Source organism: Oncorhynchus keta, chromosome 19 (assembly GCF_023373465.1).
Source record: "Oncorhynchus keta strain PuntledgeMale-10-30-2019 chromosome 19, Oket_V2, whole genome shotgun sequence".
Lineage (NCBI taxonomy): Eukaryota > Metazoa > Chordata > Actinopteri > Salmoniformes > Salmonidae > Oncorhynchus > Oncorhynchus keta.
The window spans coordinates 69,092,416-69,103,680 of record NC_068439.1 but is presented as its reverse complement, the minus strand read 5'-3'; the positions used below and the strand labels follow the sequence as shown (position 1 = coordinate 69,103,680).

At 49.4% G+C, this 11,265-nt stretch overlaps 1 protein-coding gene across 1 annotated transcript; it reads right to left on the bottom strand.

The window, feature by feature from the left end:
• Positions 1–4,070: 4,070 nt before the first annotated feature.
• On the bottom strand, positions 4,071–9,677 carry LOC118397882 (mucin-5AC-like). Its single transcript, XM_052471788.1, has 4 exons — positions 9,153–9,677; positions 7,580–7,605; positions 6,660–7,413; positions 4,071–6,474 (listed from the first exon to the last, which is right to left on the bottom strand). The coding sequence occupies exons 1-4, from the start codon at positions 9,327–9,329 to the stop codon at positions 4,132–4,134; spliced, it is 3,300 nt and encodes a 1,099-aa protein (XP_052327748.1). The 5' UTR covers positions 9,330–9,677; the 3' UTR covers positions 4,071–4,131.
• Positions 9,678–11,265: the final 1,588 nt, after the last annotated feature.

Here is an 11,265-nt window from a genome sequence, read left to right as displayed (position 1 = left end):
TAGTTGTGTGGTGGCCTTAACATGCACTGTTTACGATAACACAATTTACTAGCTATCTGCTATCTGCTTTTTAATTTATTTTTATATTGAGTGAGATATCCATGGGGTATATCGTCACATTGACACTTCATTACTTTCCTACATAAATCCAACATAAAAAATAACTCTGAGGTGGCTAATTCAGACTGAACAGTTTGATTATTTCACAAATCCAATCTGATGCTTGCAGGTGATTATTATTTGTTATAAGAAGCTTCCATGAGGAGAACAACCAGCAAACCTGTTCATACTACAAGCGTCAATGTCAGTCGTCTGTCTTTTTGACTAGAGCCCATTATCCCCTTATATTCAGGTTAGTTGAACATCCATTGCTGTGACAGCAGCAGTGACAGCCCATCCATAGGGTGCCATGCACAGTGGTGGGAGAAACCACTGGTCTTCAGCAGTCCCAGTTGGGCTCTCAGCAGCCATCTAAACACCCATTTAACCCTGCAGAGCTCCACCTTGTGGAGTGCAGCAGGCATCATCCTGCCTGACAGTGTCAGCCTCATTGTCTGCCAGAGAAGAAGCTGTAACTGTGACACGGCTGGGGAGGTCAAATAAAAATGTATTTGTCACCTACTTTGTAAAAAAACAGGTGTGGACTAACAGTAAAATGCTTACATACGGACTCTCCCCAACAACGGAGAGAGCAATAAAATAGAGAAATAATAGATAAGTAAAAAACATAATGACAGATACACATTGAGTAACAATAACTTGGCTATATACACGGGGGTACGAGATAGTTAACAATAGCAGCAATTTGTAAGTCGCTCTGGATAAGAGCGTCTGCTAAATGACTTAAATGTAAATGTAAATATGCGATGTGTCAAGTGCAAAAAAGGGTCAATACATACAGCCCAGGTTGCTTTTTGGGTAACTATTTAAATAGCTATTTAGCTGTCTTATGACTTAAGTAAAATATGTTCAGGGTCCTGTTGGTTTCAGACTTTGGTACCGCTTGCCGTGCGGTAGCAGAGAACAGTCTAGGACTTGTGGCTGGAGTCTTTGACCATTTTTAGGGTCTTCCTCTGACACCGCCTGGTATAGAGGTCCTGGATGGCAGGGTGTTCCACCCCAGTGATGTATTAGGCCATCCGCACCACCCCCTGTAGCGCCTTGCGGTCGGAGGCAAAGCAGTTGCCATAAAAAGCAGTGATGCAGCCAGGGGCCCTGGTTAAAAAGCAGTGATGCAGCCAGGGGCCCTGGTTAAAAAGCAGTGATGCAGCCAGGGGCCCTGGTTAAAAAGCAGTGATGCAGCCAGGGGCCCCAGGGGCCCTGGTTAAAAAGCAGTGATGCAGCCAGGGGCCCTGGTTAAAAAGCAGTGATGCAGCCAGCCAGGGGCTCTGGTTAAAAAGCAGTGATGCAGCCAGGGGCCCTGGTTAAAAGTAGTGATGCAGCCAGGGGCCCTGGTTAAAAAGCAGTGATGCAGCCAGGGGCCCTGGTTAAAAAGCAGTGATGCAGCCAGGGGCCCTGGTTAAAAAGCAGTGATGCAGCCAGGGGCTCTGGTTAAAAAGCAGTGATGCAGCCAGGGGCTCTGGTTAAAAAGCAGTGATGCAGCCAGGGGCCCTGGTTAAAAAGCAGTGATGCAGCCAGGGGCCCTGGTTAAAAAGCAGTGATGCAGCCAGGGGCCCTGGTTAAAAAGCAGTGATGCAGCCAGGGGCCCTGGTTAAAAAGCAGTGATGCAGCCAGGGGCTCTGGTTAAAAAGCAGTGATGCAGCCAGGGGCTCTGGTTAAAAAGCAGTGATGCAGCCAGGGGCCCTGGTTAAAAAGCAGTGATGCAGCCAGGGGCCCTGGTTAAAAAGCAGTGATGCAGCCAGGGGCCCTGGTTAAAAAGCAGTGATGCAGCCAGGGGCCCTGGTTAAAAAGCAGCGATGCAGCCAGGGGCCTGGTTAAAAAGCAGTGATGCAGCCAGGGGCCCTGGTTAAAAGCAGTGATGCAGCCAGGGGCCCTGGTTAAAGTGATGCAGCCAGCAGTGATGCAGCCAGGGGCCCTGGTTAAAAAGCAGTGATGCAGCCAGGGGCCCTGGTTAAAAAGTAGTGATGCAGCCAGGGGCCCTGGTTAAAAAGCAGTGATGCAGCCAGGGGCCCTGGTTAAAAGCAGTGATGCAGCCAGGGGCCCTGGTTAAAAAGCAGTGATGCAGCCAGGGGCTCTGGTTAAAAAGCAGTGATGCAGCCAGGGGCTCTGGTTAAAAAGCAGTGATGCAGCCAGGGGCCCTGGTTAAAAAGCAGTGATGCAGCCAGGGGCCCTGGTTAAAAGCAGTGATGCAGCCAGGGGCCCTGGTTAAAAGCAGTGATGCAGCCAGGGGCCCTGGTTAAAAAGCAGTGATGCAGCCAGGGGCTCTGGTTAAAAAGCAGTGATGCAGCCAGGGCTCTGGTTAAAAAGCAGTGATGCAGCCAGGGGCCCTGGTTAAAAAGCAGTGATGCAGCCAGGGGCCCTGGTTAAAAAGCAGTGATGCAGCCAGGGGCCCCAGTGATGCAGCCAGGGGCCCTGGTTAAAAAGCAGCGATGCAGCCAGGGGCTCTGGTTAAAAAGCAGTGATGCAGCCAGGGGCCCTGGTTAAAAAGCAGTGATGCAGCCAGGGGCCCTGGTTAAAAAGCAGTGATGCAGCCAGGGGCCCTGGTTAAAAAGCAGTGATGCAGCCAGGGGCCCTGGTTAAAAAGCAGTGATGCAGCCAGGGGCCCTGGTTAAAAAGCAGTGATGCAGCCAGGGGCTCTGGTTAAAAAGCAGTGATGCAGCCAGGGGCTCTGGTTAAAAAGCAGTGATGCAGCCAGGGGCCCTGGTTAAAAAGCAGTGATGCAGCCAGGGGCCCTGGTTAAAAAGCAGTGATGCAGCCAGGGGCCCTGGTTAAAAAGCAGTGATGCAGCCAGGGGCTCTGGTTAAAAAGCAGTGATGCAGCCAGGGGCTCTGGTTAAAAAGCAGTGATGCAGCCAGGGGCCCTGGTTAAAAAGCAGTGATGCAGCCAGGGGCCCTGGTTAAAAAGCAGTGATGCAGCCAGGGGCCCTGGTTAAAAAGCAGTGATGCAGCCAGGGGCCCTGGTTAAAAAGCAGCGATGCAGCCAGGGGCTCTGGTTAAAAAGCAGTGATGCAGCCAGGGGCCCTGGTTAAAAAGCAGTGATGCAGCCAGGGGCCCTGGTTAAAAAGCAGTGATGCAGCCAGGGGCCCTGGTTAAAAAGCAGTGATGCAGCCAGGGGCCCTGGTTAAAAAGCAGTGATGCAGCCAGGGGCCCTGGTTAAAAAGCAGTGATGCAGCCAGGGGCTCTGGTTAAAAAGCAGTGATGCAGCCAGGGGCTCTGGTTAAAAAGCAGTGATGCAGCCAGGGGCCCTGGTTAAAAAGCAGTGATGCAGCCAGGGGCTCTGGTTAAAAAGTAGCGCACTATAAAACAAATAGGGTGCAATTTTGGGATGCTATTTATAGTAACACCCCAATTATAGTGTTCAGGTATAATTTAGCACATGCTCCTCTCTTCCTTCCTGTATTGCTCCATGTGCCTGACATGTAGTATAATGTAGGGCTATGCGTCAGTGCGTGGGAGTATAGCTCTGTATCTCTGCTCTCCCCGTCTCCAAGGTAGTCACGCTTTCTTCTGACATCTAGAGGAATCCGCAAGCATAGATAGACTGAAAAATAGCACAGGGGAATGAATCTACAAGTGTCAATCCCATAGGCTAACTGGGGAAAGACCTCTGCAATGGAAATGTTAGCAGCAGTAATACTTCAAGAGGCACCACCTCAGACCAAAATAGCTCAACATGTCAGTTTGTTACTGTAAAGTGTATTATAGCATCAACATCCCTGCCATTTCACCTCCATTCAGCTGTGTTTCTCTTGTGTCTGTTCTAAGACATGTTTTGACATTGTGTATTTTAAACAGTGCACCATAATATTTACTTTTTTTCTGTAGCCTAAACTATGCATGTTGTATTTAAAACAAACCAAAATTAATAAGCCCAAACCAATAGGCATACCAAATGTATTCATTAGGAACAGACACATACTGTACTCATAGAACAAACAGAGTCAAATCATGTGAAATGCAAAACAATGTATTTGGTAGAAAGAATACATACTATTCACTTCTGAATACATCTTTAGGTAAAATATGCAGAAATAAAATGAGAGGGAGGCCTAATCAAAGGAGGCAGAGGGAGCCCGCTGGAGCTTTGGTCCTCAGTGTTGGATGATACTGCAGAATCAGCTGGTCCAGATACCACCTTGGCTGTGGCTGAGCTAGGTTTCACCTCGTGCTGTTGTGGAGCCAGCAGGGTCTTGAGCTCCACGAAGCCTCCTTCCAAACCATTCATCAGCACAAGCTGTTTAATGAGGGCAGGATGGGGTTGTGAGACAGTAGCTGTGTGGGCCGAGGTCTCTAGAGCCAGGCTGTGTGAGCTTTGCACGTGGGCCGAGGCGGTGGTCACTCCCTGGGTGTGGGCCGAGGAGGCCGAGGCGGTGGTCACTCCCTGGGTGTGGGCCGAGGGGGCCGAGGCGGTGGTCACTCCCTGGGTGTGGGCCGAGGGGGCCGAGGCGGTGGTCACTCCCTGGGTGTGGGCCGAGGGGGCCGAGGCGGTGGTCACTCCCTGGGTGTGGGCCGAGGGGGCCGAGGCGGTGGTCACTCCCTGGGTGTGGGCCGAGGGGGCCGAGGCGGTGGTCACTCCCTGGGTGTGGGCCGAGGGGGCCGAGGCGGTGGTCACTCCCTGGGTGTGGGCCGAGGGGGCCGAGGCGGTGGTCACTCCCTGGGTGTGGGCCGAGGGGGCCGAGGCGGTGGTCACTCCCTGGGTGTGGGCCGAGGGGGCCGAGGCGGTGGTCACTCCCTGGGTGTGGGCCGAGGGGGCCGAGGCGGTGGTCACTCCCTGGGTGTGGGCCGAGGGGGCCGAGGCGGTGGTCACTCCCTGGGTGTGGGCCGAGGGGGCCGAGGCGGTGGTCACTCCATGGGTGTGGGCCGAGGGGGCCGAGGCGGTGGTCACTGCCTGGGAGTGGGCCGAGGGGACCGATGCGGTGGTCACTGCCTGGGAGTGGGCCGAGGGGACCGATGCGGTGGTCACTCCCTGGGAGTGGGCCGAGGCGGTGGTCACTCCCTGGGAGTGGGCCGAGGGGGCCGAGGCGGTGGTCACTCCCTGGGTGTGGGCCGAGGGGGCCGAGGCGGTGGTCACTCCATGGGTGTGGGCTGAGGGGGCCGAGGCGGTGGTCACTGCCTGGGAGTGGGCCGAGGGGGCCGATGCGGTGGTCACTCCCTGGGAGTGGGCCGAGGCGGTGGTCACTCCCTGGGAGTGGGCCGAGGGGGCCGATGCGGTGGTCACTCCCTGGGAGTGGGCCGAGGGGGCCGATGCGGTGGTCACTCCCTGGGAGTGGGCCGAGGGGGCCGATGCGGTGGTCACTCCCCGTGTGTGGGCCGAGGGGGCCGAGGCAGTCGTCACTCCCTGCCTCTGAAGGTGCTCCATGTGTTTCATGATCAGGTTGTCCTCCAGGTGCCTGAGCTCCTCCTGGCCCATGAACAACACCTTATCCCGCCGTCTGAGTGGGGCAGTACGTTTCAGAACAACAGCGGGGGCTCCTGCCACCTGGGTGGGTTTCCTAGTTGGCTGGCTGGTTGCCGAAGCAAGGGCGGAGTGGTATGACTGGGCCACCATGCCAGGAAAGTGTTTGAGCTTCACCTCCATACACTTACTCCTCACCTTCTCCTCCAGCCAGCATCTCTCCGGGGTCAAGCTCCTCACAGGGGATGTCTGATTCAGAGAGTGTCTGGTCTGGGAGGGTTTGGTAGCATGGGTCTCGGCTGGCTGGAGCACGGTGCTGGTGGTAGTCTTCTCCACAGGTCTGGTGGCTGGTGAGCTGTCCTTCGCTACGGCTGCAGTAGCCTGTGGCTCCTCCGCTGGCCTTGTAGTCTTATTCTTCAACCTGAACTCTGTGTTGCGGTGCGCTCGTCCAGAGAACACCGCCTGATGGTCAGTCACATTGCCCATAATCTTCCCGTCACCTGCGCTGCCGGAGGTAGGGAGCTGCTGGAGCGCAAGGTTGCCCACGTACCTGGTGACCAGCTTGGGGAAGCCCCAGAGGAGCTGGCTCTGCTTGCGGCAAACATGAGACTCAAGCTTCTCTCGGACCTCCTGGCAAATGAAGGGGATCCTGGCGCCCTGAGCGTACATCATGATGGACTTGGATTTACCCTCTAACCCTGGAGACTGGCATGGAGCCTTGGAGGGAGATGGAGGGTTGGCACCCTGAGGGCAGAAAGCTGGAACACTGGCAGTTTTCCTGGTGATCTTTGATCCTTTCTTGGCCTGAGAGGTGGTAGTGGTGGTGGTAGTGGTGGTGGTCGGGGTGGACGCAGAGGTGGAGGTTGAGTTGGTGGTGCCTCCCCTCTTCAGTCTCTCTGGGATCAACCACCTAACGATGGAGATCATCAGCACGGCAATCCTCCAGCGCTTGCGGGCCACCTTAGATTATAGATTAAAAATTAGATGAATTCAACTCCAAGGAGGAAATTAGACAGACAAACACCTAACCAGCAACTCATCAACTAGACATTTAACAGAAGTGGATGTCTCAAATGACACTATATATCTTATATAGTGCACTATGTAGGAAATAGGATCAGTAAAAATGATTTTCTTTTACAGACCTTCTGTGTCACGTTGAGTTCCAAGTGTCTGCGGTGCCAGCGGCACAGGACGGCCGGGTCTCCATTCCTCGGCACAACTTCAAACAGCTGTCTCACCATTTGAATATGTCTCACAGTCGGAGTCCTGGAGAGGTCTGTGCGGCCGGCAGCTCTGTCTTTACAGCCAGTGACAGTAGAAGCAGCAGCAACAGGCACAGCGACAGGAGAGTCCAGTTTGGCCTCCATCAGAGTCCAGTTTAGCCTCCAACCAATAGCAGTACGCTGACGAGGGCAGGGCTGGTATTCAAGAGGTTGAGGGGAGCCAGAAGGAGTCACATACCTAGAGGAGCTGCAGGAGGAGCTACAGGAGGCACGTGTGGAGCCATTGTGACTGTCCTTAACATCACCATCTCCTGGTAGCTTGAGGCAGGGCTTAGCCAGTGGGCTGGGACTACTTGAAGAACAGCGACTATCTGGACCACCGCCTTTCAGGAATTTAAACCTGTCAGGTGGATGCCGTTTCCGCCGTTTATTGCAGACTCGGCATGTGCTGCAGTCACTAAATCTGGAGGATCTCGAAGATCTAGAATGTGATCTAGAATGTGATCTAGAAGATGATCTGGATGAGCATGAGTCAAAGCACGATTGGGGGTCAGAGCAGGATTCCAGGTCCACCTCAGAGGTGAGGTCCTCCATATGTAATGTTAGTTCCTCCAGTCGTTGGAGGTAGCTGTAGTAGAGATGAACTCCCTCTGTGAAGTTATTGACCAGCGCTCTGCAAAAGAACATTTAAGACTGGGTTAAAATTAAGTTACATATGGGTAAAGACTGGGTAAAAATTAAGCCCAAAAAATTAAGCCATTTTCGTGATTTTTACAAAAGTTTTAACCACATGAAAGATCTCTTTGAAATCCCAATGAATTATGAAGGATGAAACTTACTGGTCAATGTCGCCGAAGACATCATCCTGTTAAAAAAAAAAAAAAAAATTGTATACGATAAGGATTTTGAAATATATATAACTTGTAAATTCTGTACAATGACACATTGCAAACAATGGCAAAATTAGGAAGTTAAGATGGCCGACCTTCAGCACTACTGAATGGAGAGCACTTGTGTATACTGTATATACAGTACCAGTCAAAAATTTGGACACACCTAATCTTTATTTTTACTAAAGTCTACATTGTAGAATAATAGTGAAGACATCAAAATGATTAAATAACACATATGGAATCATGTAGTAACCAAAAAAGTGTTAAACAAATAAACATTTATTTTATATTTCATATTCTTCTAAGTAGCCACTCTTTGTCCTGAAGACAGTTTTGCACACTCTTGGAATTCTTTCAACCAGCTTCATGAGGTAGTCACCTGGAATGCATTTCAATTAACAGGTGTGCCTTGTTAAACATTAATTTGTGGAATTTCTTTCCTTCTTAATGCGTTTGAGCTAATCAGTTGTGTTGTAACAAGGTAGGGTGGTATACAGAATATAGCCCTATTTGGTAAAATACCAAGTCCATATTATGACAAGAACAGCTCAAATAAGCTAAGAGAAATGACAGTCCATCATTACTTTAAAACATGAAGGTCAGTCAATCCGGAACATTTCAAGAACTTTCTTCAAGTGCAGTCGTATAAACCATAATGCGCTATGATGAAACTGGCTGTAAATGTGGACCGCCACAGGAAGGGAAGACCCAGAGTTACCTCTGCTGCAAAGGATAACTTCATTAGAGTTAGTTGCACCTCAGATTGCAGCCTAAATAAATGTTTCACAAGTAACAGACACATCTCAACATCAACTGTTCAGAGGAGACTGCGTGAATCAGACCTTCGTGGTCAAATTGCAGCAAAGAAACCTCTACTAAAGGACATCAATAATAAGAAGAGACTTGCTTGGGCCAAGAAACATGAGCAATGCAATGGACATTAGACTGGTGGAAATGTGTCCTTTGGTCTGATGAGTCCAAATGACGGCACACACCCTAGAGGTGCCATCACTGGTCACCAACCTAATTAGAGCAGTAAAAATAAATGCCCGTGGTCTGATGGTGGTATATATGGTCTGATATACCTACTACGGCATTCAGCCAATCAGCATTCAGGGCTCCAACCACCTGCTTTATAAATCGTGGTAGTCACTCTGCAGTGCTGAATGGACAGCGCCACTGTCTCGCCAGCTATAGAGTTTTAATGTTTGTGGAAAGTGGGGCAGTTTGTGGCAGGCCCATGTATTTAGAGAGTTGGGCCAGTGCGGTTTCTGCATTATGGTGCATTTACATAACACTTCAACATTCTATGGCAGCAATGTAGCTCCCCATTAAAATTATATGGGGGATATTTTAAAAACACCTGTGTAACTGAATGTCTGGAATATTCAAAATTCTCTAAATATATAGCCCTGGTTTGTGGGCAGTTTGTCACACCCTGACACTTTGTCACACACGCGTGAAACACAATTAGACTATATCAAGAAGTAACTTCTCCCTACTGGTGGCGCGCACTTACATCGTCCTTACACAAATGGATGACCCAGAACAGGAGCAGGAGAATGGAGAGGAGAATCAGGAAAAGGTGAAGCCCGATGACCCCGTCAGAACCGAACTCCTCCTCGGATACTTGTAGGAGCCTGGGCACACAGAGGCCCATGTAACTTACTGCAGTGGCAAACATGTTAACTAGCATCTTCCTTCTTCAGTCACACATCGCCATGATGACCACCCTAACGTTATTTAACGCTCTACCGCGAAACCACGAATGTAGCTTCGATCCATTTCTGTTCTGGTGGTTGCGCGTTCCAAGAGCAAACGTGGGGTTGAAGCCACAATACAATGTTACTGCTCTGCCTGATTGATAAAGTGTATCTATCTATCTGACGGTTACAGGTTGTTGTGAACCATATAAGCGGCATGTGTGCGTCACGCTATTATGACTCAATCATGGTGTGTAGTCACGCAATCAAAGTAAACAGTTGCGAGGTACCACGAAGCATCCTTAATCGAAATCTCTATGGCCCTATATGCCTCAAAGACAAATTCCCGTGCTGTGTCCCTCTATATGCCACTCTAATTAACCATATGGACAATGTATGTCATAGCCTAAGAACACACAGCAATAGTCTATATTTTGTTGTCGTGGGGTTTGAGAATTCTACAAGTTAAAGCAAAACATCACCAACCTAGAATGTTTTTTTTTCAGCTTGGGGTTTGCTAGGCTACCCAGTCTGATTTGGAAGATTGTTGATATAGGTCATCTCCCACAGGCCACACATTGTTTTATTGGGCCCTCGTTGCTTTTCAAAACCCTTCAAAACAACTGCAGAAACATTTTCATATTCATGCTTCCTAACTTACTAGAGAGGTGTGTTTGAGTCACAATCGTATTTGTTCCACCTCTGCATTTCATTTCCAAACTAATAATCTCTTTCAATAGTTTGTTTACCACCCCGCTGCGATTACAAAACAGATTAAGATGCTGCTCACATCTGATCTGCAATGCAGAATATAAAGTCTGCCGTTAAAACTAAGTGGGCTGAGGGGTTTGTTTGGGTAAAGAGTAAATAAAGAGGTGAGGTGCCACAGAATATTAATTAAATGTTATGATATCATCCCCAATGTCATTTAAAGAAAAAAGAGGAGCCCCCTAAAAGAGGAGAGAATTGTAAGGTAATGCATATGAACTGATTTATCCATTAAGGAACACACACATTTATTCTCACTAACAGTACCTCTCAGTGGGAAAAAATGGTTAAAATGTTGTCATTTCCTCTGACAATCATAGTAAAATATGCTTAATGTGACCATTAATTCAAGTGCTGTTATTAAAATGTCAATATATAATATATATGTATACATATACATTATATATTGACATGTAATAATAATGTCAGAAAAGCCTCAATTCGTTGGGTCATGGACTCTACAAGGTGTCGAAAGCATTCCACGGGGATGCTGGCCCATGTTGACTCCAATGCTTCCCACAGTTGTGTCAACTTCTCTGGATGTCCTTTGGGTGGTGGATCATTCTTGATACACAGGGGAATCTATTGCTACTCATTGGACTCTATGATCACTCTGCTACACAGCTGATGCCTGCTGGACTGTTCATTAACACGGTACTTCATTTTGTTTATCTTTTGGGCCCAGCCTCGAACTCAGGCTCTGTGTGTAGCTAACTGACCCTGTCTGCCCATTTATCGCCATTTACCTGTTGATCTTGTCTTAGCTGTTTACCCATTGTTGTCTCACACGTTGTTGTCTTAGCTCTCCCAAGCAACACCTGTGATTGCTTTATGCCTCTCTCTAATGTCAATATGCCTTGTATACTGTTGTTTAGGGCAGCTCTCGTTGTGTTATTTTACTGCGGAGCCCCTAGTCCTGCTCAACATGCCTCAGATAGCCCCCATGTCTCACCCCCGACACATGCAGAGACTGCATCTAGCTTAACTGGCGCCTCCAGAGATGCAACCTCTCTCATCGTCACTCAATACCTGGGTTTACCCCCACTGTACTCGCAGCTTACCATACTTGTCTGTACACTATGCCCTGAATCTATACTACCACGCCCAGAAATCTGTTCATTTTATTCTCTGTTCCCAAAGCACTAGACGAACAGTTCTTAC